This window comes from Antedon bifida, chromosome 6 (genome assembly GCF_963402885.1).
Source record: "Antedon bifida chromosome 6, ecAntBifi1.1, whole genome shotgun sequence".
Taxonomy (NCBI): Eukaryota; Metazoa; Echinodermata; class Crinoidea; order Comatulida; family Antedonidae; genus Antedon; species Antedon bifida.
This window is the reverse complement of record NC_136231.1, coordinates 6,267,478-6,294,369: the sequence shown is the minus strand read 5'-3', so window position 1 is coordinate 6,294,369 and position 26,892 is coordinate 6,267,478. Positions and strand designations below refer to the sequence as shown.

General features: G+C 33.2%; 2 protein-coding genes across 2 annotated transcripts; one reads left to right on the top strand and one right to left on the bottom strand.

The window, feature by feature from the left end:
* Positions 1–302: 302 nt before the first annotated feature.
* LOC144845147 (E3 ubiquitin-protein ligase UHRF1-like) lies at positions 303–17,415 on the top strand. The gene is made up of 15 exons (XM_078702301.1): positions 303–639; positions 2,936–3,187; positions 4,117–4,382; positions 4,963–5,131; positions 5,490–5,649; positions 5,811–5,997; positions 6,352–6,475; positions 6,831–7,043; positions 7,411–7,517; positions 7,605–7,767; positions 8,127–8,264; positions 8,487–8,619; positions 8,759–8,898; positions 9,223–9,321; positions 15,531–17,415. The coding sequence occupies exons 1-15, from the start codon at positions 484–486 to the stop codon at positions 15,675–15,677; spliced, it is 2,454 nt and encodes an 817-aa protein (XP_078558427.1). The 5' UTR covers positions 303–483; the 3' UTR covers positions 15,678–17,415.
* On the bottom strand, positions 17,390–26,676 carry LOC144845015 (uncharacterized). Its single transcript, XM_078702129.1, has 13 exons — positions 25,752–26,676; positions 25,318–25,440; positions 25,028–25,198; positions 24,553–24,678; positions 24,235–24,389; positions 23,890–23,962; positions 23,199–23,444; positions 22,627–22,726; positions 21,821–22,048; positions 21,071–21,164; positions 20,743–20,862; positions 19,850–19,996; positions 17,390–19,464 (listed from the first exon to the last, which is right to left on the bottom strand). The coding sequence occupies exons 1-13, from the start codon at positions 26,674–26,676 to the stop codon at positions 18,016–18,018; spliced, it is 3,957 nt and encodes a 1,318-aa protein (XP_078558255.1). The 3' UTR covers positions 17,390–18,015.
* Between the last annotated feature and the right edge of the window lie 216 nt (positions 26,677–26,892).

Sequence of the window (26,892 nt, the reverse complement as noted above, 5' to 3'; positions counted from 1 at the left end):
TATCAAAAATATTCCCCAGGCTCTAGGGCCTAGGCAAATTGTGGAGTAGGAGCATAGAAATAATGAATAAAATAATCATTGATGATTATCTATTTGAAAATTATGATACTAATATTGACTACGTTAGTATATGTAAAAGGAATATCTAAAATATAATTGAAATTATGATTGATTATTATAATAAACAATACGGAAAAAAAAAATATGACTTATTAATGTAAATGTCTCTAAACAACGTCTGGATACCATAATTATAATAAGGTCATTTAAGACCTTTCGCGCCACTTGCTACATGTGTAATCTGTGCGAGGTCTCAGTTGTTGTTACGTTTTTATAGCTAGCGTTGTGTTGTGATTATCTGGAAAAAAAGTGGCAATATAGAACGTTGAAACATTCTTGAAGAATAGTTCATGTCTGATTAACAACTTGAGGATCAAGTACACATCCATTTTACGAAAGAGAGTTTTAACGAAATAAATCAGGATGTGGATCCAAGTGAGAGGTTTTGTTGATGGTAAAAAGTCTATTCGAGTGGATGGCCTCTCGAAGCTTACGAAAATTGAAGAACTTCGTGAAAAACTCGTTGAGGAATTCAATGCACCGCCCGAACATCAACGCCTGTTTTTTAGAGGCAAACAGGTTTGTTTTTCAAATTTTATTATGTTCAATTTCTTTAGGACCATATATTATTCTGTAATGTTTATTAATGATAATCATTTATGATGTTTGACATGTTAATTTTGTGTAATATACCGTCTTACAGTATTTTGTTTTTCAGACAGATGAGGTCTTTTTTTTCAGTGGAACCAATATTTTCTGGTTTTCTTGCTATGCTCGTTCCCCATAACCAAGACTGCGGAGGATTTCTTTCTTATTTAGTGCTCTGCTTTTAGTAAGACAATTATCACGTCCAAAATAAAACTTGACCAATTTCATCTGTCGCTTCATATCCATGGAACCTGGGTCTGCAAAAAAATAATTGCTGTCATAGATTTTTTTAATATATCGAATGGTAAAGTACTAGACTAGGATTTGGGACAGACCAATCAAATCACTGAATCAAGAGTTTGATAGATGGATTAAGATTATGTAATTGCAACTGTCGTGACCACAGAAAGTTGGGGGCCTAAGGCTGCTGGAAATACATTACATGGTTCTCGTCAGCGCCCGCTCGCGATTTTAGGCCCCGCACCCAAAAAGTTCATCTTTCATCTTTGTGTATTAGGGAAAAGTACAAATTTTGTTATATTTTCATGAAAATCCGACTCACCTCCCGTCGATCGTGAACGCTCAAACCATTGTGTATGTGATCGCACGAACATAAGTGTGTATATTAATCGTCGTGGACCGCCAACAATCCGTATTTTGAGTCTCATTCTGAAACCAAGTATTCACACGCGATATCCATACCTTGCATCAGAATTGAACGAGGTCTATCGCGTTTTTTTTTTGGTCTGCTGCTTTCGTACATTTCGCGATCGATCGTCGCGACTAGCTACCTCTCTGCCTATGGCATTATTGCATTCAAGGTTTATTTCACTTAATTAAAATACTGTGATGAAAGATGAACGTTGACAAAAATCCCGCACCAATTTTTTGGTAAGTGCTGACGAGAACCATGTAATGTATTTCCACCGGCCTAACCCACTAAATAATCTCTTCCACTCTTAAAACAAAATCAGCAAACAACATACATGCCTACAAAAATTTGGAGGTGGTAATTTTTTATCTAAACACCGCCCTCCATTTATTATAGACAACCAGGAGGTGAGGGGAGTGACAAGTGTGACAAAGCAGTCTAGTTTAGTGGCTGTTTGAGGGGAAACCCTTTCTCGGTTAATAATAATAATAATGGCTGCAGATGGTCCGTACAGTGGGATAAATATCGTAAATTTGTGTTTGAGAATTTTTGTTATATTGCAAAAAACATATACATAAAAATTCAGTTATTTTTCTAATCCTAGAAAAAAAGTTGAAAGCTGAGAGCATGTTGGTAGGCAAAAAGACGGCCATCAATACAGAAATGTTGGCATGTAGTATGGAATAAAACGATCTGGCCATTAACTAAATTACAAACTGAATCTTATTCCTAAATTATTATTAACCTAGTGTAATCATCTGAATAATCTCTAAAAAATTGTTGACCGATTTGAGGGGGCAGGTGGGCCCTTAACAATTGGGCTGTGTTCCCAATCATCTATTAGTATTACCCTTGAACCTTGACCCAATGTTTAACCACTAGTCTAAACCAGCTGGGTTTTTATCAATCCTCTTTGCCAAAATACTCTTCTATTTTCAATTTACATTATTGCCTAATGTTATAATAGCCATTTGAAAAACAAGCATTGAATTTGTATCAAATATCAACCTTTATATTCTCTTTTTTCCCAATGATATTCATAATATTTAAAGTCTATCGAGAATGTCATCTTTACCTGATCACTGCAAAAAACGTATTTTTTGGGATAATTGCCAAATGTACTGAATTTCATGCGAAATGTTATGTGTGAATCTGATCTCTGTATGTAGTAACTTTACCATTGTGGCCTTCTGACCTATTTATATGCCCACATGATTTGTAATGTCTTAACCAGAAACAAACCTTTGTGTTGAGTTTTAATTGCTATACAGGCCTTGAATATAAGTTTAAGGAAAACTTTAGTAGTGCGGCATAATAGTTGCATTCTTTCTAATTAATGTACTGTATAGCATTTAAACAAAAAAAATTTGTTAAACATTATGTTTTTGTGTTTTTATCCTTATGATCACAAAAATTCCCTATTTTGCAGCTGCAAGGTCATGAGGTCAACTACTCTTAAAGTAAACTATCCCTCATGTTTACATACATGTGGTGTGATGTTTTGTTGTAATATATTGTGCTTTTGGATTATAATAATAAAATATAAACATTTCTTTCTTCATTTTTATTTTTCAGCTTGTTGATGGTCACTCACTGTTCGACTATAAAGTTGGTCTCAATGAAATCGTACAGATTATGGTGCAAAAGCCGCCTCCTCAACTCGATGAAGAAAAATCTGAGGAGGGTAAACCAGAGAGTGGTTTCTGCTCCGAGGTTAGCGACTCCGAACAGTCAGGTAGCGGAAGCTACAGTGGCGACGCAGCCATAGCAACAGAAGATGGCCCCTCCAGCAGTAGCGAGGTCAATAAACTTAGAGGTCATTACAAGGTAAGTGATTAAACAATTTGAAATATTTTGTGGTTATTGAAATAAAATATAAATGTATCCCAGTTGGTGTTTCTTTCTTAGTAATTGTCCTGGAAAACATTGAACTTTTGTATAACTGTAGATAAAGGAACAAAGCAATATGAAAAATGAATTGTTAAACGGTTGAGTACATTTAACCATTATAACAATGTTTCTACTTTTATACACTATATAATTGTATTGTTATAATGGAATAATGTAGTAGTTGTACAATAGTCAAATTATTTAAATTATATAATTCATTGTTACATTGTTTAATAGTTATGTACATACTTGGTAACTATTCTTTATTGTAAAAATCAAATTCTCTTTATCAATATCAATTCTTATACAGTCCTTTGGGACGCCTCTATCCAGTTAAAAAGACACTTTCTCATGAAACAAATGAGACAAAATATATTATATCACTTTTGTCCATACATTAAGGGGACAGACATATTTGGGTCCCCTAAAGCGGCTCTACTGGTTTGTTATGATAAGTAGGCCTAAAGTTCAAGGTAACATTTATTTCTTTCAAAACAAAATAACAATAAAAAAGAACATTTCTTTCAATTTACAAATATTTTATGAAAAGAAAGAATTGTCTTAAAAAATGATAATATATTTCTTTGAGTTTTGAAAGTGGGAAGGTCCCAAAAAGTAATATCAAAAGGAAAAAACAAGAGAAACTTATCTGCTTTTTGCTATGATTGTTTGGCCATTGTTTGTCAGATATCATTAAAAGTTTCATTTTTTGTAAGGATATCACAAAGGTCATACCATGGAAGCATAAGAGAGCCTAGGCTAAGTATACGTCTTTTACTATTGTTATGAAAAATGACAACATTTGTATGTCCAAACAACAATCTGTTTGTAGCACTTTACTTGCAATCTCTAACTGTTTATTTCAGGTTGGAGATATTGTAGATGCCATGGATATAAGTATGGGTGCTTGGTTTGAGGCAAGCATCACAAGCATTACAATTAAGTCTCCTAAAACAACTGAAGAATCAAATGAACAAATTGTAGACCAAAATCAGAATGAGACGGTTGAGAAAATTACTGAACAAAAGGAAAAGAAAGAAGAAAAATGTGAAGACATGGAAACTGAACCAAAAGTGGATGAAATAGAGTTACCAGAAGAGGGATCTTTAGTATATCATGTAAAATTTGAGGGGTATGTATTATGTATAGCTTACTTGCACTGATGAAGGGTTAGTCTTGCCAGAAAGCTCTGCTAATTTTCCTGGCTGTTTTACTTTATCATTTTGATTTAGCTTTTTTTTTGTATCTCCATTGAGATCCAGCCACTGATACCCACAGCATTGTCAATTTTTTTAGTAATTTGCCTTTTGATTTATATATAGCTTAGATAAATATTTTAAACTTACACTTGATGAGTGTTAGTTAACCAAGTAAAAATTTGTTTATTCATATGTGATTATTTAAAACATATTGCCAATTTTCAATTCCATTTATTATATCATTTGCATAAAATACATAGAAAATTGTGTTTCTCTGAGACAATACAAAAAAACAGAAGCCATGACAGATCATTCTGTAACATTCAATGCTCTAATGGCAGATGGGTAAAAACTATTACGGAATCTACTTGTACAAGAGGTGATGGACCAAAAGTCTATTTTCTTGGTATTTTCTGTGACTTAAAAATAATAATATTGACTTATTTAACAAATTAAGATAGAATCTGTTTCATATTCGAAAAAATAATATTTTTCTGCTTTAAATTTTGTTAGGTATGATGATAATGAAGTTGCGAATCTAAACAGCAAATACATGAGGCCGCGAGCACGTACAGTTTTGAAATGGAACGAGATGAAAGTTGGCGATTTGGTGATGGCAAACTACAATTCTGATGATCCTTCTGACCGAGGCTTTTGGTATGATTTAGAAATCACAAGCATGGTAAATTTGATTGATAGATATTTTTTATCCATATTGATACAAATTTGTCATTTATAGAACTGGATCCTTTGAAAATAATATTTAAATACTGTACATGCATTGTCTGGGTTTTGTCTTTAATAGTTATTCTCCAAATTACACACAGATAGAGCATGCGCAAAGCCGCTGGAGCATGCGCAAAACATTGTTGTTATGCTGTCATTAAAAGAACGTGCTGTCAGCAACAGGCACTTTTTACCATGTGACCCAAACTCATCCAATCAAATAACAGGAATTTATTTAGTTGTTATATAATAGTTTGTTACTATATTCCGTTCATACGAGGCCCACCTCAAAATAGTTTGTTTATTTTCTTCAGAAATCTCGTCGAACGTCAAATGAGTTGATAGGCAATGTTATTTTGGGCCCAGCTGGTGATTCACTAAAAGATTGCAAAATAAAGTTCACAGATGAAATTTACAAAATTGAGAAATACGGAGAAACTAGCATTGATCTTGAAGACCCATCCTCGGTTAGAAGTAAGTACTTTATAAATAATAAATGTAAAAAGTATTTGTACCCAACAGCACAAAAAATAGACCTATTTTATTCGGATAAGCATAACTCCTTCCTATAGAACCTTAACACTACTGCACCCAGCTGACAGATAATATTATATATTATTATTTATTTTTTGCAGGAACTAACCAGCCAGATTGTAATGTTTGTAAGGATAACCCAGACAAGAAATGCAAGCAATGCGCCTGTCATAAATGTGGCGGTAAAGAAGACCCTGATAAACAGCTGATGTGCGACGAGTGCGATATGGCCTACCATCTGTACTGCCTGGACCCGCCCCTTGCGTCAATCCCAGATGTTGACGAGTGGTAAGTCTATGGTTATTATCAAAATGTTTTGTAATTACACAAACAGATGATTAGTTTGGAAATTATCCTCACAGTTTTATTGTGTTGACAACTGCTTGTTATACCGCCATCTATTAAGCCTTGTCTACACTATCAAACTTTATGTGACAAAAAATGTGATGTGCCCATATATGGACATGATGATGAGGGCATATCATAACCATATTTGGTTTGGTCACACTTTTTTGTCAAACTAGTTTGATAGTGTAGACAGACGTTAGAAATATGTGCTAGATATTTAGTTTAGACTGAAAGGTCAAATTTACCTTGCAAAGTTGATTGTATTGGACCCGAGCAATAATATTGTTTTTAAAGGTATTGTCCTCTATGTAAAAATGATGCAAGTGAAGTGGTGCAAGCTGGTCAAAAACTGAAGGAGAGCAAGAAGAAGGCCAAAATGGCGTCGTCGAAATCATCTTGTAAACGTGATTGGGGAAAGGTAGAATGAACACATTTTATATTTGATTTACTTCCAATGCATGTTATATGGTGTGTGTTTGAACAGTGCAGCGCCATAAAGGCCAATTTACACAGACGAGCGGTGAGTGGAAAACTGTGTTTGTCCCATGTAGAATCTTTATCTATCCTGGGCAGGTTTCTGCTCAACCGCACTTCCGTTCCATGTCTTGAAGGCTCATAAAAAAATAACAGATTCTATATTGTGGTTACCGCTCATCTGTGTAAATTGGCATTTAGACACCTCATTCGTTTCAGAGGATAGTATCTACTTAAAAGTGATGTTCCATTCAAAGAGGTTCTTAAGTTTTGCTTAAATATGTGTGTTTTTTTTATAGGGTATGGCATGTGTTGGTCGGTCAAAAATTTGTACCATTGTTCCACCCAATCACTTTGGAGAAATACCTGGAATACACGTCGGAACACAGTGGAAGTTCAGGGTTCAAGTCAGCGAAGTAGGTATACACCGCCCTCACGTGGCAGGAATTCATGGCCGTGAAATAGAAGGTGCTTATTCAATTGTTCTGGCAGGTGGCTATGAAGATGATGAGGTAGGCTATTATACAAATAATGAATGTTTATGAGTGTAATGGTACAAATAATGGCATGAGGTGAATGATGAAAGATTATAACACTTCTTCATTCAGAACGAACAGATATTTTTTTTCCGTACACAAAAGAGGTACTCTTAAATTATCGTTTAGTAGTGCGTACTATTGCACGCCATGTGACCCACAATCGTCCGATCAAATGACAGGAATTTATTTAGACGTTATATAAAAGAATTTATTCCTATTAATAATAGTAAAAATAGATTAGTGACCTGATGGCATGATATAGAAAGGAAATGCCGCCATATATTACCATGTTAATTGGTTATTTATTGTATTAATTGCACTCTGTTTATAATATTTACAGGATAATGGTGAAGAGTTTACATACACAGGAAGTGGAGGTCGTGACCTCTCTGGAAACAAACGAACCGCTGAACAATCATGTGATCAAGAATTGACAAAGATGAATCAGTAAGTAATTTATTAAGGTGAAATAATTAGAGAATAAATTAAGTCTAAAAAAGAGCTAAAAGAACATTTTCTTTTGTTTCTTGTTAGAGCACTTGCAAGAAACTGCAACTGCCCATTGGACAAAAAGAATGGGGGTGAGGCTAAGGATTGGAAAGCAGGTAAATCAGTACGCGTTGTGCGTAGCTGTAAGGGAAGAAAACATTCAAAATATGCACCAGAGGATGGTTGCAGATATGATGGAATATACAAGGTATGGTTGAATAGTTTACCAGAATTCTGGGTTCTAATCTTGATGGAGTCCGTATTCTTAACGCACCAACTCAACACCCTATTGAAATTTCAATGATTCTAGTTTTTACTAGCCCACCTGTTACAAAATAATGTGGATTTCTTGCCTGGAATGATTTTTAATTGTCATAAGACTACTATTACTAAATTGAGTTAGAAAATCAACCTGAATGCAATGAGGACAGCTAATGCTATGATTCTTACTTGAAACTGATTCAAAGACACGTCAGTCTGAGCATTTCAGGATTTTAAGAGGTAATGTTTAAAAAGAATGAGGGGGTTAAAAAAGGTTCCAATATTACAAACTAAATCTATTTTTAGATTGTGCAATATTGGCCAGAGAAGGGTAAGAGTGGTTTCAGGGTTTGGCGATTTATGCTTCGTCGTGATGATGAATCTCCAGCTCCGTGGACGAAGATGGGAAAGAAACTGATTAAAGAACACGGTCTTACCGTACAGGTATACTTTTTCGATGATGTGTTTTTGTTTCACAAGATCATGTTTGAAAGGGGAAAAAATTAATATTTAAATATAACATTTTGTTTTTATGTCTGAACACTAGTGCTGTGCCAATAGTGGCATCATATTTGAGAAATACATTTATGAATATGAATTTCAGCAAAAGAAATTGTTTAGAAAAACATGTAGTTTACTTGACTTAAGTTGTGATATATTTTTCAGTACCCTGATGGATACTTAGAGGCAATGGCTGCGAAGGAGAAAGAAAAAGAGTTGAAGAAAAAGGGAAAATCAAAAGATGGTGATGATGAGGAGAAAGCAGAGGGAACGTCGAAAGGCAAAAGAAAAAAAACTGGTATAGAATTTAGATTTAATACCAAAGGTAGTTTGGTACTGCATGCATCGGTAGTTTGAGACTCCTAACTGGCAGCAAATCTGTGTCTGATGTTGATTGCAGTAAATAAATTGTATTAACCAATTTATCTTGTATTTAGAGTCCACATCTGGTACACCGGCCAAAAAGAAGAAAATAGAGAAGGCAGAAATTCCTGCAGAGATGAAGAAAAAAATAAAGGAAGATGAAGAGAATACAAAGGCCTGGAATGATGTCATGGAAGAGATGAAAAAAGGAAAGGTTTGTATAATGGCTTGGAGACTAGTGACATGCATCCTGCCAACCAGACATGGTGGGCCAGCCCAAGATTGGCATGGAGACTAGTGACATGCATCCTGCCAACCAGACATGGTGGGCCAGCCCAAGATTGGCATGGAGACTAGTGACATGCATCCTGCCAACCAGACATGGTGGGCCAGCCCAAGATTGGCTTGGAGACTAGTGACATGCATCCTGCCAACCAGACATGGTGGGCCAGCCCAAGATTGTCCAGTTTTGGGAGAGTCCTAATTTTTTAAATTGTAATTTCTACTTATTTTAAACCTTTTTTTTTTTGCATTTCAGAGTTTCCTGTCAACTGTTGAAGAGGTTTTCATGTGTATTTGTTGTCAGGAGTTGGTTTATCAACCTATCACAACGCCTTGCAAACACAATGTCTGTAAGGTAAGAGCATTAAATGGGTGGTGGGTGTATCCATTATAGGGAAGGAAAACTGAAACAATACATGTGTGTGCGCTTGTCGGTAGCTGTTGGCATAGCTTCATAATCTGTTGACAATTGGTTGCATAGATCCACAACAATGCCCTTTCTGTTTTAAAGCTCTGTCTACACTACACAAACTTGATTGGCAAAAAAAAAGTGTGATGTGCTCAAATATGATAGTGATATAGCCAAATATGGTAGTGGTATGACAACATCATGTCCATATATGGGCACATCACATTTTTGTCGCATAAAGTTTGATTGACAGAGCTTAACAATAAACAAGACTTCAGATGCAATGAGGACAGCTAATTGTTATGATTCCTTATGGAAGTTGATTCCATGACACGTCAGTCTGAGCATCTGCGAATCAAAATTACGTCAGAGTAGGGCAAAACATCTGACCATTACTCGATACCCTTATGCAAAGCTACCCTTTGCAAAAAAGCCGTATACGATCCGTATACGCTGAAAACGTATACGACGTATACGGATCGTATACGATTTCACTGTTTACATTATTTCCACTCTGTTGCTCCACAAAGAGTTGGCGTCGTATACGTTTAGCATACGTAACGTATACGTTGTTTATTCATGATAAGAATATCGTATACGGGACGTATACGAATCATATACGAACAAACTAGGCCATTTTATAAATTATAATAGTAGTAATGAGTAGAATAGAGCTAAATAAAACATTTAAATTGTCATTACAACAAATACGTACGTAGGCTGGCTCTCTGGCCTAGCTAGCACCAGCCACTACTAGTCTAGTAGTATTATTAGTATAGTAGTAGTAGTAGGAGCTAGGACATAAGACCATATTTATTTCTATTTATTAGATAGCCTAGGCCTAGGCTACCGATAAAATTCAAACAACGTTTTTCGCAAGTCAATAAAATACGCTAAACAGGTATACTACTACTAGGTAGGCCTAGAAAGGACAAGACAAGGGGCCATTTTCACGATGTTGTTTGCAGTTTTCCTTTATAAAATATGACAGAGGTCAGTAAGTTCAGCCGCCGACGACGACCGATCGTCGCTCGGTTGCCTTCAGTTGCAACTCGTGGTCGACTCGGCTCTCTGGTGGCCAATCATGCATATCATCGGGTACACATCCACGTCAAATAGTGATAATGGGAAATTAAGTGTTCCGAGAGCCGTTTTAATTTAAAAGTTAGCCAGAGCCTTTTTTGATAGGCTATAAATAGAAAGTTACCGAACATTTCGAGCGACGCAAGTTCTGACTTCCGTATTTTATAGGCTGTCTAAATTTCCTTTTTAACTCGTTTATATTAAATTATATTGCTATTTAATTGATTTCTGTGTATTAGGAACATTTATATTAAACAAAAACCACAACAGTACCAATTTTTGTTGATTATGGATTCATTTATTCGAATTCTAAGATAAACGTCTAAGCCAAGTGTAAGCGTAAACAAAGCGAGTCATGCGACGAAAACAAGAAAGTGAAAACTAACTAGTTTGTTAAAATAGTTAACATTAATTTGGAACTTTTAAATGAAATTCTGAAAACGGTATAATATAGTCTTATATGTATTTTCTAAGATTTCCAAAAATAAGCTTGGTGTTATTTTTCAAACAAATTCTATAAGGAGTTGAATATAGGTCTGTTTTAAGCGAAAGCACGGTGCGCGTAGGCCTAGGGAGACGCGACAGGGCTGGAATAATCGTTTTCTTAGGCGAAGAGAATGAGGGAAGATGCGCTTCATCATTGGCCCCTCGATTGTTATTCTTGTTAAGTGGCTGATTCATAATCTTAAAATATGAGGACAAAGGGCTTATAAATTTTGAAATAAAGTGTTGAACTTTGAATTTTCTTAAAATTATTAAGAAGTGGGTGGGGGGACTGTCTGCAAGCTAGGCCTGGACTGTTTTAATTGGTAAAATACTATAAAATCAATACATTCTTGGGGCTAAATAATTAATGAAATTTCACGATTCCCTTCTTTTTATTATAATAATGGAGCAATAAATGAAATACACACCATTTAACATAAAACTTTTAATATTATCACACATTAGACAACAAGTTTTGTACATAAATTAACATCTTTTGTACTAGGCCTTTTTCTATTTATATTTATAATGATTATTATTGCCGATTTAGAAATCACATTTAAACTTTATAACAATTACCGCACAACAACCAACCTCCGCTTGAACCTTTAAATAAGTAAATTAGGAAAATATCAAGTTTTTAAAAATTAAATGTCCTTTGGCAATAAAAATCTGTAGATATCCATAATTACTGTATGTGTTGTTTCACATGCCGGTAAATTAATGAGAAATTGTTGTTGATTAATGCTATTTCTATTGTATTGAAGTATGCAGACAGCTTAAGAACATCCCTCTGTGATCTGTAAAAAAAAACAACATTAAATTAATAATAATCATTATTTAGTTATATTTGTAATCATTTATTTTTATTTCCTTAGGCCTAGGCCTATAAATACGCGCGCCCGACAATGAACACGCGCCAACAATACACGCACTACTCCACTATAATAACAGGCTAAAGCCTAGCTCTCCTAACTGTAAACTAGGCCTAGACTATATTGATTTTTAAATAAAATAAAAGAGGCTTTGTAAAGTTTTATGATTAAAAACAGCTTTCCTATATATTATATAATGTTCTTATTATTTTAAAAAGCAACATTTTTAATCTTATGGTGTAAAAAAATGATTTTAGCTACAACCATGTGTTCCATTTTCAGCAGTAAAATAACCAAAAAGGCACATGTTTAAGCAGCCATTAAAAAAAAATAAAAAATAACACCAACGAGATTTTTTTATTAACTACTATTGAAAAATTAAATATCCAGAAAATATAAAACCCACCTTCTCAAAAAGTTAGGTTGTTTTATTACAGCTTCAACAAATTAGACGAAATTTTAACATTCGAATACCCTAAAATTGTTTAAAAAACATCGGTGTCATTCACCCTTGTTTGACACAGATATAATGGCTTTGTCGCTAAAAAAACAATATCACGTGGTTCGTAGATGCTGTGTCAAAGGTTTTCATGAATTATTCATTAGTAAATAAAACCAAAAGTTCCAATTGGCCAGTTTGCAAAAACTTAATATTTATTTTTAAAAACAAAGTTGCTTCCGGGTAATTATTCACGCTGTCTCGTGTGCAAAAACGATTCACTGCCGATAGAGGGCTCACTACTTTTTTTCCCTGGTGAATTGAATGTGGGTACGTCGCGTCGTTCGATCTTCTCAATTCGTCACACCACGTGCGAGCTTTGGGTGGTCAAATTACATCGTTTATGTTAAGCGATATTATTCCGCGACATGTGTTGTAGTATAGTGGAGATGGAGTAACAATACTTTGGCAAATAATGCGGAAGAGGAAAACCATGATCCAAAACAGAAGTGGGATGTGTTGATATGTACATTAACATTATATAATAATTATTATTTAACGATGAATACAATCGGATTTTGAATATGAAGTTGATCACTTCCGTAGAAAAAAATTAAAAAACAAAATTAGTGGTTATAGTAAATACAGTATATCGAATTTCTTTCAATTTTTTCCCGGTTAAGCGAACAGATTGAATTGCTTTCATTTATCTCAGCGGTATTTCTGCTTGGTGATTAAGAAATCATAAAACATGTCTTTAAAAAATAACCACCCTCAACTGTAAATAACAAATTAAATAAGTCTACTAAACATTGTTGATTTCCCATGGACCCAACAATACCCCAACTATTTCATTCATAATTGTTTATTTGTAACAGTTTATTTGAAATCCTTGTCCTTTCTTTTCAATTGTGTGATAATTAAATTAGATTGTACATGCTGATGCTGTATATTATGTAAAAAGATGAGTCATGTTTATCAGATTCTTGAAAAAGATCAAAAACGTGTTCTAGTTATATCTTTATTTGGAGTTAGACACGTACTACATTCATTAAAATGATAAACAAATATCCAGCAGCCGTGTGTACAGAGGGGCACAACAAAACTATTAGCTACTAATATTGTACACAATTTATTACATACAATAGTAAAACGTCTATACGTCAATACGTAGTTACGAAGCGGTATCCTCGCAACTAGGCTCATAGTTGTTTACCACTCCAACATATGATATGAATAAAGCCTATCTTATTAAGTATCTCGCGCCCGCGCATATACAACAAAAAGTTACAAAGGTTCACATATTTATATTAACGATTTTTTGTTAATTTACGAATTAAATAAATAAAAATATAATTAAATACCGCTTGGCCTATCAGCGTTTACCAGGGAGATGTAAAATAAGTATTTAACATTTATCTGGTTTTACTACGTTCGCGTACAATTTATCATTTGGATTTTTTAAGTTACAGTATATTTAATATACTGCGGGCCCAATTTAAAAGTTATTTATATATTTCCAAGTACATTATTATTAATTAAAGCACTTTCAAATTAATAACAGCACATTTTGTATGATTCACTTATTAATGGAACGTACCAAAGTAGGTTATGTTAAATTGTATTCATCAGTGACAACTCTAGGAAATTTACAGCAATTAGTTCTGATGCCTAAAATAGTAAAATGCTTTAAAACGTCGGAGCTTCTTTTTTCGTATTTTTGGCTGTTGAATGTTTTGTTGGCACCCCCTAACTTTGCAACGATGATATCCATAATGCATCGTATTTCCATTTCACCGTTGTTGATTTACTACTAGCTAGAGTAGGTTATTAAAATAATACAATATAACCAAATCTAATATATAGGGGAAAGCTAGCTAGCTTATTTTCACAATGAGTGTACCACAGACTCTTTTCCTTGGCGTATTTTTCCCAGGCCTAGTTACTCTTAGTTTACTAGAGCTGCTGCAGTAGCTAGTTACTGCATGTTCGATCTATACAATTACAATATGCCTATAGCCTAGCTAGCTAGAAGTCATCGAATTTACTATCTACTTTGGCCCACTGTAACTAGGCCTACATCCCATTTTTTTTTTTATGGCGAGTTAAAACCCGTAGCAAAAAAATCCTGTTGGACAACAACACATGATTGAAAATGAATGAAATCTGATCCATCCATGTGATGCATGTATGCATGCAGCACACACAACACAGGCACGTTTTGGGCGAATTTATTTGGATCATTCCATATATATAATAGGGAGCCACATGTATTCTACATTTTTGTTACATCGTAATTTACTTACTCGTTTTAAATTTAATATACTGCGGGCCCAATTTAAAATTTATTTATTTATTTCCAAGTACATTATAATTAATTAAAGCACTTTCAAATTAATAACAGCACATTTTGTATGATTCACTTATTAATGGAACGTACCAAAGGTAAAGAAATAGCAGAGGGGATAAACAAGACGGAACAGCCTGGGTGGGTTTTTATGCTTGATAGAAAAATAACGTCTTGTAAAATACAGCACCAATTTTTTTCATTAGCGAAAAATATGAACTAAATCATCATAGGGAATTTAATGTACATATACCGACTGAAAAAAAAACAAACAAATTGTACACGAATTACTGCAGTCAAGATGCTCCTGCCATCGTAACGTATGCTATCGTCGTCTTGTAAAAAGAGGGACAGTCCCTTTTCGCTTGGTAATATGATGCAGTTTGTATACGTACACGCGTCGTATCGTATACGGATTGTATACGGATCGTATAATTAGGAAATTGTTTATAAATGATCGTATACGGTTCGTATATGTTTATTATGCGGGCAGGAACTTCCGAATTGGCGTATACGTTTCGTATACGAAATGGACTTCCTATACGAAACATATACGAAACGTATGTAAATCGTATACGTTCGTATACGGCTTTTTTGCAAAGGGTACTCCACAGTAATTACAAGCAATTACAATACACGTATTGTAAATTTAGAAGGAAATCTATTTCATAGCTTTTTTTTTATCTTTAAGCTCTGTCTACACTATTAAACTAGTTTGACAAAAAAAATGTGATGTGCCCATTTATGGTAGTGATATGCCCAAATATAGTAGTGTTATGACATCATCATATCCATATATGGACACATCACATTTTTTTGTCACATAAAGTTTGATAGTGTAGACAGTGCGTAACTAAAATAATTTAAAATAATTGTTTATTTTATCTTTCATTTTTTTACCATTTAAAATACTTTTTCATTTCAGGCATGTTTGCAGCGCTCGTTCCGTGCACAGGTGTACAACTGCCCTTCCTGTCGACATGACCTGGGAAAAGGTTACAGTATGGCGCAGAGCAAAGTTCTTGCTACCATTTTAAGGGAGCTATTCCCAGGGTATGAAAATGGCCGTTAAAGTGTACTATAACATAGTTGATTGTTTATGTGATACAGTGCTGATGTGATATCTCGTAGATTTAATAATTTTCCAAATCAGTTTGTGTCATGACTTGATCATTATTGATAGTATTAAATGAATGTTTTATTTGAACATATTCATATTCAAGGAAATGAATTTTAAAAACCTAAAAAATAGTCAATATTTAATCAAATACCTCAATACAATAGGTATATTTAAACTCGCTGAAATGCAAGTCCGACAAAAATTGACCTCAAAATTATTTTTACTTAAATTTTATTTGAATGTGTAATACAGGTAGTAACTCACTAGCAACGGTATCACCTCAATTATGCATGCGTTTTAGCTTCTTTTTTTATATCTTGCAAGTATTTAATTTTTATATTGTATAATTATTTTCAATATTGGCATTTACTAACACACGTGCAAGATGTACAATTTTAATGGAGATTTGCACTTTATTGTACCATAAACTAACCTTGTAATATTAGATTGTTTTACATTTTTAGCTGTAGTTATTAAATTTAAAATTGTACATAGCATTTTGCATGCAAAATTAGTAGACTCTTAACTTTACTACCCTAACAACACAAACTTGATTAAATTTTAGGATCGTATTATCTATAGGATAAAAATACTTGATGAATTAACACAACTGTCAAACAGATTGTAATTTAGTTGTGTGGGGACAAAGTTTTGTACATAAAACATTCAAGATATTAATGTATTGTGTTAACATATTTACAACTCATTGAGGAATTCATGTTAGAATAATATTGTTTGGATTCATTGTTGTGTAGCATGCAAATTGGGAGTAAAAGAATGTATAAAACAATGCAAAGCAAATCAATGCGTGTGCTGTACTTAATAGGCTTATATAACAAGCATTTTAATGTTAATTGATCAAATCATACTTTAGTGTCTTTAAAAGTATCATTCCTTCCAGTATTGAGAAAAGGAATATTTCATTGTTAGAATTGTCAACGTTGCCAGTATCTGTATTTGTAGCAATTATTAGGTTTATCTCGGATAGCGATAAAAAGCTTGCATGATGGGAAGGAAATGGCGAATCGTTCGCTATTTGATTGGTTCATTCCTTCCCACCATGCGTTGTGCAACAATGCATTCTAGAGATATCAAGCTATCTGCAATAAACCATATTGTCTAAATAAAAACATCTTTGTTGTTTGATTTGAGTGTAACTATAAAGTGAAGGTTGTAATGTTTGAAAATTTATCATTGAAGATTTGTAGAAATATTTTTATTGTTGATTAAATGTTATATTGAAACGCACAAATTGAATTTTTATAAAGTAAAGTGATTGTATAATGATAGTTAAATGTTTCCCAATATTTCATGTTCAGATATTTTTTTATAAATATTGCAAAATTATTTTAATAATGGGGATATGTATTGTATGTGTCAAAATTGAGTTGCCATTCCTTGACAAACAAATTGTAACATGTTTGTATCTTATGAACATTACAAATATACCAGTTAAAACTTGGTTTCAGGATAAACTATTGCAAATTGATATTGATGATAAACAAATATTACATATCTCCAATTATCATTAATGCATAGATATTGCAATATTTACAACTTTTGACAGTTTTAATGACGCTTACTTCCATATTTGTTGAATGTAGATTGATGTTAATGACAATTGTATTTTTGTGTTCATAATGAAATTGAAAGACTCCAATAAATGCTATTTTAGATTGAGATAATACAACTCGTTTAATGTAACATGTTTTACAGCACAGGTCTACATATTATCAAATTGTTGATTCGACTGAAAGATAGGATCTGAAATATGCAATGTTTAATGGGTTAGAATAATTGACTGTTCCATTCAATGAGGCAGAGCCAGTCAGGTTGTCAATAAATATAAAACATTTTTACATCTAGGCCTACCTCTAAACTGTTCTTTCTAAAGTAAACTGTTGCCCTTTATTCAACTACCTATTGTATTACAAAAATACATTAGTGCCTTGACCATTAAAATGGATAAAAAAAACAAAATTGTGTGATATGAAATAAACCAACCAAGGATACTCGAGATGTTCAGTACTGTACACTATATAATGAATGTGCCAGCATATGACCAATATGCTAATACAAAATGGAAGATTAAATTTGCATATAATTCAATTGCAAATACATTTTTATATTCTGTTTATACATTTAAAAATCATTAACGGTATAACTAATTCTTTACAGGGATGTACAATATATTTTATGTTTATCTGTTGTCATTTTTATTTTCCAGACATTGCATGTGTCCTGACCTGAAGGCAAATTAAGGTCTCTAAACTGCTCTCTAGCCAATTGATTATGGATCCTTCCATGCATCAAGTGTTTCCCAAGGTAGAGGATATGCCTTTCTATTTGGAGGCACGGTAGTATTCTCAGCACGTCTAGACATAGCACAATTAAATAAGTCATCCTCTTGAACACTGCTAATAAATCTATTGGGGAATCGACAGTCTTTCTGTTCCTGCTGGGTATTTGCTGTTACTCTATCAAAAGGCATTTCATTTATTCCTACATAACCAAAACCGTCTCTACGAAATGCTCTTTGTTCTGATTGGGGATTGTTAAAAATATTCCTAGGCTTGTATGCACCAGACATAATACTTTCTTCTAACAGGTGATTGCCAAAAGTATTGTTAGTCTTATATGCTCCAGACTTAACACTTGGTTCTGATTGGGAATTACCAAATGTATTCCTAGGCTTGTATGCACCAGACATAATACTTTCTTCTAACAGATGATTGTTAAGAGTATTGTTAGTCTTGTATGCACCAGACTTAACACTTGGTTCTGATTGGGAATTGTCAAATGTATTCCTAGGCTTGTATGCAACAGACATAATACTTTCTTCTAACAGATGATTGTTAAGAGTATTGTTAGTCTTGTATGCACCAGACTTAACACTTGGTTCTGATTGGGAATTGTCAAATGTATTCCTAGGCTTGTATGCAACAGACATAATACTTTCTTCTAACAGATGATTGTTAAGAGTATTGTTAGTCTTGTATGCACCAGACTTAACACTTGGTTCTGATTGGGAATTGTCAAATGTATTCCTAGGCTTGTAATCACCAGACATAATACTTTGTTCTGACAGACGATTGCCAAAAGTATTGCTAGACTTGTAATCATCAGACGTGGAATATTTATTTTGTGTTTCCAAATTTCCTGGAATTTTCATTCTAGTATTATTCCATAGATCTGTTGAGAATTGTTGCATTGGTGAAGTATGACAATGATTCATCTGTTGCGATTGAAATGCATTAGGTACTGCATTACCAAAAATATCACCTGCTAAGTGTTCATGGTGTGACATACTATTTGAAACACCTGACATATTGGATTGTATACCATGGCTATCCCATGGTAAATGTTCAAATGTTGCCGGTTGATTCATAATGCGATTATCACTACAGAATCTGTTAGAATCTTGAAATTTTGGGCAACCTTTCATAGCGTGTTCATATTGTTGATCAATTTCTTTGTATTTGTCGGGGAATAAGTTTCTAGAGACAGAATGTTCAATTGAATCCTTGGTACCGAAGTCATGGAATTCATTCTTTTTAAAATCTAAACTGGGAAATTCAAATGGTTCCACTTTAATTTCACTCGGCTTTGGGTGAAGGTGATATGATGCCATGCTTTTAGCTTTCCCTTCCTCTCTACAATCTAATGGAATGTTCTCAGTAAAAGGTAGATCAAGTTTTGGTTTTATATCTTCGTTACGATGCATGATTGAATACAACCCCTAAAAAAGGATATAACAATTGAATCAATTGAAGCTTTTGGAAGATCTTCAATAACAGATTTGCTTTTACTTATATTATATATATTTTATTTAAAGATATATTGTCCCCCTGAAAAAATATTTTTTATATTATAAAGTTGAAAAAAACTGTAATTTAAAGCAAAAATAGTCAAATTGGTTGCCAGCCAATGGGTTTTTGGTTGAATTTAACCGTTTATCACTTCATAACTAAAAACATTTTTTCCGTTTTTTTTCTATGGAAGTGATTAACTTTGTTAAAACTACAAAATAGCCTATTCAACGTCTGATTTTATTAATCTTCATTTTTCATGTTTTTGAGGGACAATACATCTTTAACTTTGGAATTATTATTATACAGTAGTACCTCCAATACTTTATTTGGTAACCATGCAAATGTTTCCATCATTTTTGGTAAGGACATTTGGAAGATACTTCTAAGTCCGTGAGTGGAAAGAACCTGCTGAGCACTGATGGAGTTGAAACATGGCAAGGACAGAAGAAACTTCTCTTGCTGCAAGAAAACGTAAGTTTATATTTCTTTTTTCTCTTGCAAAAGGATCTTGTGTCTGTTAGAATCTTGAAGCTCTTTCACCTAGCTATCTCTGGAGTTTAACAACACACAACATCTGTATTTTGTATTGTATGGTGTGTGTAAACTGGTTTTTGTTAAGCAATGTGTAGTAAGTAAGTAATATATATTGCTTTCCAAGAACAGTACAATTTATAAAACAGCATAAAATATGAATGAAAATAAATACATATCATATAATACAACAAAGACTTTAGAAAAAAAACATGGAAAGCAGAGGATAACCCTTTAAGCCCAGAGGCTTGTTTTCAAAGGAACAACAGCAAAACACATTGATACAATGAAAATACAAAAATATAGATATTATTATATATTATTTATCTTATATTAAAATGAATTAATAACAAGGGATATTGAATGGTATAACTGTTGATCCAAAACCCACCAAAGGAAAGCTAAAGGGCGCTACTGAATTTAAAGACTAATATTCTTTTCACATCTGCAAAATGTAAGAACTTGTAATAAGTTGTCACCAGGTTTGCGTAGTGTGAATACAATTTTGTGGAAAATTTCAGGATGAGAGGCCTGTTTTTGTTCCGAAATGTTCCCAGTTCTTACTGCGCATGCGTGTATTGCCTTGGTATTAAACTGACCAATCATAGTAATCAAATAGCATGCAACAATTTTGTAGATGTGAAAAGAGTATTAGAATATTTTAACTACTGTACCTTGCTTATTGTTTCAGACAATTTATATCTAGTTTTGCATTCAGGATTTCTTTCCAACGAAGCATCCGCTACAGATCTCACAAGCTGTGCTGTTTGCTCCTGACTGTAACAATACAGTATCTGTTAATGAAGAAAGTAAAGCTTTGTCTACACTATCAAACTAGTTCCCAAATATAGCAGTGATATGACATCATCATGTCCATATATGGGCACATTACATTTTTTGTCACATAAGTTTAGTGTAATCTGTTTATATTGTGCTCATTTTTATGTTATTATTTTTATCATAATTATTCACACATTTTTATTATTATTTCTATTATTATACCTTTATTTCAAAATCATTGGTGGAAGGAGAATATTGTGCAGCTACTGCATGTAATCTTGCTAGGTTATTTATCATCTGCCCTGAATATGTGTAGCTGTGAGGAAAAACATTAAAATTGATAAATAAATCAATAATGTACATAGTGCACATATCCATTAAGTTTGAACTTAAATGCGTAGTTTCTATCTGTGGGAAAAGGGATAAGTGGCTTCAATCTTTTTATTTACCTTTATTTATATATTTTTGTATTATTGCGTCTGACGTACATGTAACATCCTTGAGACTCTGTGGTCTTATTCACCAATCACAATTAGTGAGATATTTCCCTTAAATATTGAGTATTTTACTTATCTCAGTAAGTATTTAAGTATTTCCCTTAAATTGTATTAGATAGGCGCTTTTTTTAATTTTAAGGGTATTTCCCTTAGCCTAAGTGTGAATGGTGAATACGGCAACTGTTTTGTCATCTAAATCTTATGTATAAAATCTGTAAAACATTACCTATTAGCCATTTAAACAACTTACTTTTGTTATGCTCAATATTTTATCTCTTTCTTTTTTTGACTTATTTTATTGTTTACTGATTTATACAGTATTTCTTTTTATGTATTATGCATATTTGTATTGTAGGGCCCCTCATGAGACAAGCTATTGCTTCTAGTGCGGGCCCCAGTTATATTGTCAAACAACTGAATAAATGTGTATGAATGAATGAATGAATGAATGAATGAACACATCAAAATATGTTACCTTGCAGATGCATCGTCATTACATATGAAGACAGCGCAGTAACAGCATTGAAGACTTAACCCAACTATCCTGTTAATAACAAAATCAACAGTGTTTTCCTCTGTCAGTTGCTTTGAAGGCAGTAGAATTATGCAGGTCCTCTCATCGATCACAATGTCTGGAAACGACTGGCAAGTTGAGGGAGACTGGTCGGTAAGGTAATCTCTTTCAAGCACTTGGAAATTAAATCTTTAATAATACAGTAATTCAGTAAGTAATAGTAGTACAGTAATTCAATTGAGAAGCATATTTATGTCAATGCATTTTAATTTATTTTAACAAACATACATAGCAACATTGTGTGTAATATAGAAATACTGTTATATAGGTTTGACCCACCCCACAGTGGTGTAGCAGCTATGAGTTTACTGGCTAAACCCAGGGCCCAGAGCAGGGCCCAGACCAGAGGGAAAAATAGTCATTAAAATATGTTGAACAAAGCAAAGTCACTTAGGGTCCCTAAACCAGGGGCCCTGGGCTTCTGCATTACGCCACTACCACTCCAATAAATATATTAATATAAATATTAACACACAAAAAAAAATTGTTATATTTACTAAATCTATTAAAATATTTCACATTATTATTAAACCTAGTTCTAACCATGGAGGAATAAGCTCCATGTTCTAATCTAATCAATTTCTTTCAATCTTTTTATATTGCATTTGATTAGACTTTCCCCAAGTTATGGTAGAGCTCAAGTATAACACAACATGTTAATGTATATAATTTTAAAGTGGAATTTCTGCCTACAAACTTAGACTAACCTTGCTTCTAACAGTTGCAAAAGATGATGATTGGAAGTGACTGCTGATGAGCCTATAACAGCATTCACAATCGGTTCAGTCTCACCTGCTTTGGATGTTTCTACAGTATTTAAGAAAACAAAATGATTTAATAATTTGTTCCATTCCTCTAAAATAATATAAAGTCTGCTTTTAAAACAGTATGGTAATTCTACGAAATAAAAAAGAAATTTACTGGAGTAAATACATGAATTGTGTGCAAAGTGGTAGGGTTATGAATAATGCCCAATCAAAAACTAATATGTAGAGTGCACTCAGTGGCCAAATTCCAAGCACCATATTTGTTTAAAGAGCCTAAAGCTCTGTCTAACTATCAAACTTTATGTGATGTGCCCATGGTCATATCACTACCTTATTTGGGCATATCACACCTTTTTCTGTTAAATTAGTTTGATAGTATAGACAGGGCTTTAGATTAGAAAAAAAACATTAAGAAGGCCATGTTGAATAGACCAGTCCATCTTTCAATTCAGAAATTCATTTTTTCCATTCCACTAAACATTCATTATTTGTATATACCTATACACTCTTACCCAGATGATTCTTGTCATTGTGCGGTGGCCAGACAGTCTTGAGTGCAAAATACCTTATATTCTGCCTATTACACATTTCTTCCCATGGTGATTCTATCCGGTGTGCATACCCTACCACCAGGGAGAAATGAGCCCAGGGAAAGTCCTCACCAATCTGGCTTTCCTTAAGGACCAGGCAGTTACAGTGGTCCAGTTGGGATGATATATCTCTATAGCCACTACCAGCAAAGTCTTTGCATATAAAATCTATATAAGGGAAAAATAAAAATTGTATTTATTAAACATGATACAAATGAAAATTTTAGGAAAAAAAGTCTTGGTTGGGAAATGTTTTCACTTGCATGTTTTCTCATTTTTATTAATACATATCATTCACATATAATTTGTTTTCTATATTATTGATATAGACAGTTTAGAGTTTCTTATTATATGCATTACTTTCAATTTAGTACGAAATAGTAAGTTTAGCAGAGACTCACTAGTATGGACATGGAATGCCAAAGATAGAGAAAGTTGTCTGATTTGATATCAGAGGCCTTTGTCAAGCAGTGGTATATTAAACTAGTTAGCAGTGTACAACATCTATACAAGCCTATTTAGTCTAAACTAGCATTAATCTGGATAAAAATACATCTTCTCTCAAAGACTTTTGTGTTATACACTTGTCAGACAAGTTGAATTGAATACTTACAAGGTAATTGACCAATAGATTTGCAGATTGAGTTCACTAAACTAGGAACATCAAATGATACAATAATTAGAATCTGAGAATTGAATATATAATTTAATATATTAGACATGGAAAAAAATGAAAAATATTTTGTGGAGGATTTATTTTTTTTGGAGTTAATGGTATCTACCAATGATACATGATGTTGAGAAGGAGTAAAGGCAATTGACATCATTGTAGATTATAGTACTGATGATGATGATAATAATAACACCACACCACAATTAAATTATCCTTATCTTTTATATCCATTTTATCTTATTTCTTTACATTCATAATAAGGATAGAAATGAGTTGATATGAAACCTTAGGCTGGTGATCACTTCCTTCCTTCGTTATCTTACGAGTGTACCAGCTCTGAAGCTGCTCAATAAGCTCTATAATTTTTGGTGACTGAACTTGCTCCTTATCAAGTATCTGTAACTTATCAAACATTTTGTCTATCACATTTTGCAGTTCATCTGTAAAATCATAACACATAACAACACATAAAATTCTTCAGTTTTCCAAAGCATGTACAAGTTGCACTGATGCAATTACAATCTCCCACAATCTCTTGAAATATGTAATGTATCTTTATAATTACGAAAACAAGAACTACATGTTTTAACTAAACTTTCTTACCATTAAGAATGTTCCTGTACTTTTGCTGAAAAGCTCTGATACGAATGTATACTGTAGTGAGGTCACATCTGCACAAGAGGTCAGCAGAAGACACCATAGCATGAAGAATAATGGTAAACTTGTACTCTATACAATGATAAATGAAGTCTTTTAAAGGATTGTTTAAAAAAAATTAGGATGAAACTCTAATCGTGCTATGCAGCAGGACTGACCTAGCCAGGGCTACACTAATACCGAATCTTGTGTACTTCTTTGCTATATGGCCTTCTTTTCCAAATGACTATTGCAAACCAAAGAAGAGTGGCATTGTTTTTGAGATGGGTTTCTTTCAAGGTTTAACATATAATGACATTTATAGGGCCTATTTATATATCTCCAGTATGTGCAATTTATACTGTAGGGCCTGGTATCAGTGTTCTGGTCCTACAGATCTGAAAGAGTGTACACAAAGAAAAGTATTGTCACCAGTCCTTACCATTATTATTGTTCATTTGCTGAAGGTGTTGTTGTTTCATCATAAATCGTGTAGCACATGGCTTTAGGGAGTAGAATGTAGCTGTCTGTTGAAGACGTCCAACTGACAATAAGAATCGTAAGGCAGGCTTTGCACAATCTTCCAAAATATTTAGTATTTTTTGGTAGGACTCTAAATAAACAAGAAATTTGTTTACAGTATCTATTTTCTACATTTTCTAATCGATTGTATAAGAATCATTTTTTGCTCTTTAAATAAATAAAAATAGTATTTAATAACTGCATCCTTGCCTGAGAGGTTGATTTCTATGATTTTGGATTTTGTCCTTTTCCTTTGTTTTTCTTTTGTAGGCCTTATTTCTTCTTCCATATTCTTATTATATGCTCGTGATTTTTCATTAACTGTCAATGTTTCTAAGAAAAAAATAGTTTAATTATTTGGTTTTGTAAACATTTGTGTTCGCTGTTTATTATTATTTTTTTATAATTCGTCAGATATATTTTCCCTACTCTGATGTAATTGTACTGTACACTCAGTACATTTAGACAACTTGTTGAAAACAAAGTAATTCTCTCCCACCCAAGAGGGTAAACATCTGACCAATTAACTTAGCACTGTGGAAAAAAGCTATTTCGCAGCAGTTAAACAATTTTAATTGTATTTGTATATATAGTAATTGCAATTCATTATAATTCACAGATACAGTATGTTATAATATACTCACCAGTAAGTTTCTGACCAATTGTGTTTGTATTTCTTGTTTTCATATCATCAGATGTATTTTCAACCATCGCAGTTTTTATTTCCGCAACATTTTCAACCATTTTTATACTTCTTTTACCAAATTTCTCCGCATTCTCTACACTTCCTGTCATTTTTGTAGTATCTTCACCCATTTTTTGATTTCTTTTACCAAATGTCTGTGCATTCTCTACACTTCCTGTCATCTTTGTAGTATCTTCACCCATTTTTTGATTTCTTTTAACAAATGTCTGTGCATTCTCTACACTTCCTGTCATTTTTGTAGTATCTTCACCCATTTTTGTATTTCTTTTACATGAAGAAATTCTTAACATGAAGAAATCATCAACCGGGTTCCCAGTAAGAGGCAATGATATTCTACTTGATTCATCATGTTTTAGTTTTCGTCTTTTTATTCCGTCTTGTGTTTGATTCATATTTTTCTTCACCTTAAAGATTCCTCCATATTTTTCTGCTTTATCAGAAGTTGCTTTTTTCAAGTCCTTTTGTTTCTTTTTATCACTGATATCTATTTGTGATTTATGTTGTTGTATTCCAATATCTATTCTATTATCATTCCCCTTATCCTTTTCTGCATAAGAGGACTTTTTTTCTTGTGTTTGTGATTTCAAGATGTTTTCTTCAATTTCCATACAATCTTTCTCCACACTGATTTCTTCACATTGCTCATTATTCATATGATGTTGTTGGTTTTCTTGCTTATTTTGATCCATTGTTTTAGTTTGAATACTACTTTGTCCATTAACCGTGCCTTCAAGCTGATCAGCGGTCTTCTCTTCTGATTCTGAAGGAACACCAAGATTAACTTCTGACAGAGTCAGGTCCACAACTACTGAAGGAACACAAGAAAACTCTGACAGGGTCAGGTCCATTCTGTCTTCTGCCATTGTCAAAGCTTAGTAAGTAAAAATGTTTTATAAATGTTTTTCTTCAAATCTATACATGTTATATTTTTGTTTCAGGTATACATATTAAAATCATAATTTTATAATTGATGTAAAGCAATACTGATAGCATGCTATAAATGTGTGCTGCTGTATAAATTTAAATGTTGATAATCCTGTTCTCCCATAGTAACTTTTTATTTTGACATTATAGTATTA

Excerpts from the sequence above, each read along its gene's own strand:
- LOC144845147 (XM_078702301.1), top strand. The coding sequence starts at position 484 with ATGTGGATCCAAGTGAGAGGTTTTGTTGATGGTAAAAAGTCTATTCGA. Across the intron at positions 6,476-6,830 it reads GTAAACGTGATTGGGGAAAG|GGTATGGCATGTGTTGGTCG; the intron begins GTAGAATGAACA and ends TTTTTTTTATAG. Across the intron at positions 7,044-7,410 it reads GTGGCTATGAAGATGATGAG|GATAATGGTGAAGAGTTTAC; the intron begins GTAGGCTATTAT and ends TAATATTTACAG.
- LOC144845015 (XM_078702129.1), bottom strand. The coding sequence starts at position 26,676 with ATGGCAGAAGACAGAATGGACCTGACCCTGTCAGAGTTTTCTTGTGTT. Across the intron at positions 25,441-25,751 it reads AATTGGTCAGAAACTTACTG|AAACATTGACAGTTAATGAA; the intron begins GTGAGTATATTA and ends TTTTTTTCTTAG. Across the intron at positions 24,679-25,027 it reads GCAAATGAACAATAATAATG|AGTACAAGTTTACCATTATT; the intron begins GTAAGGACTGGT and ends ATCATTGTATAG.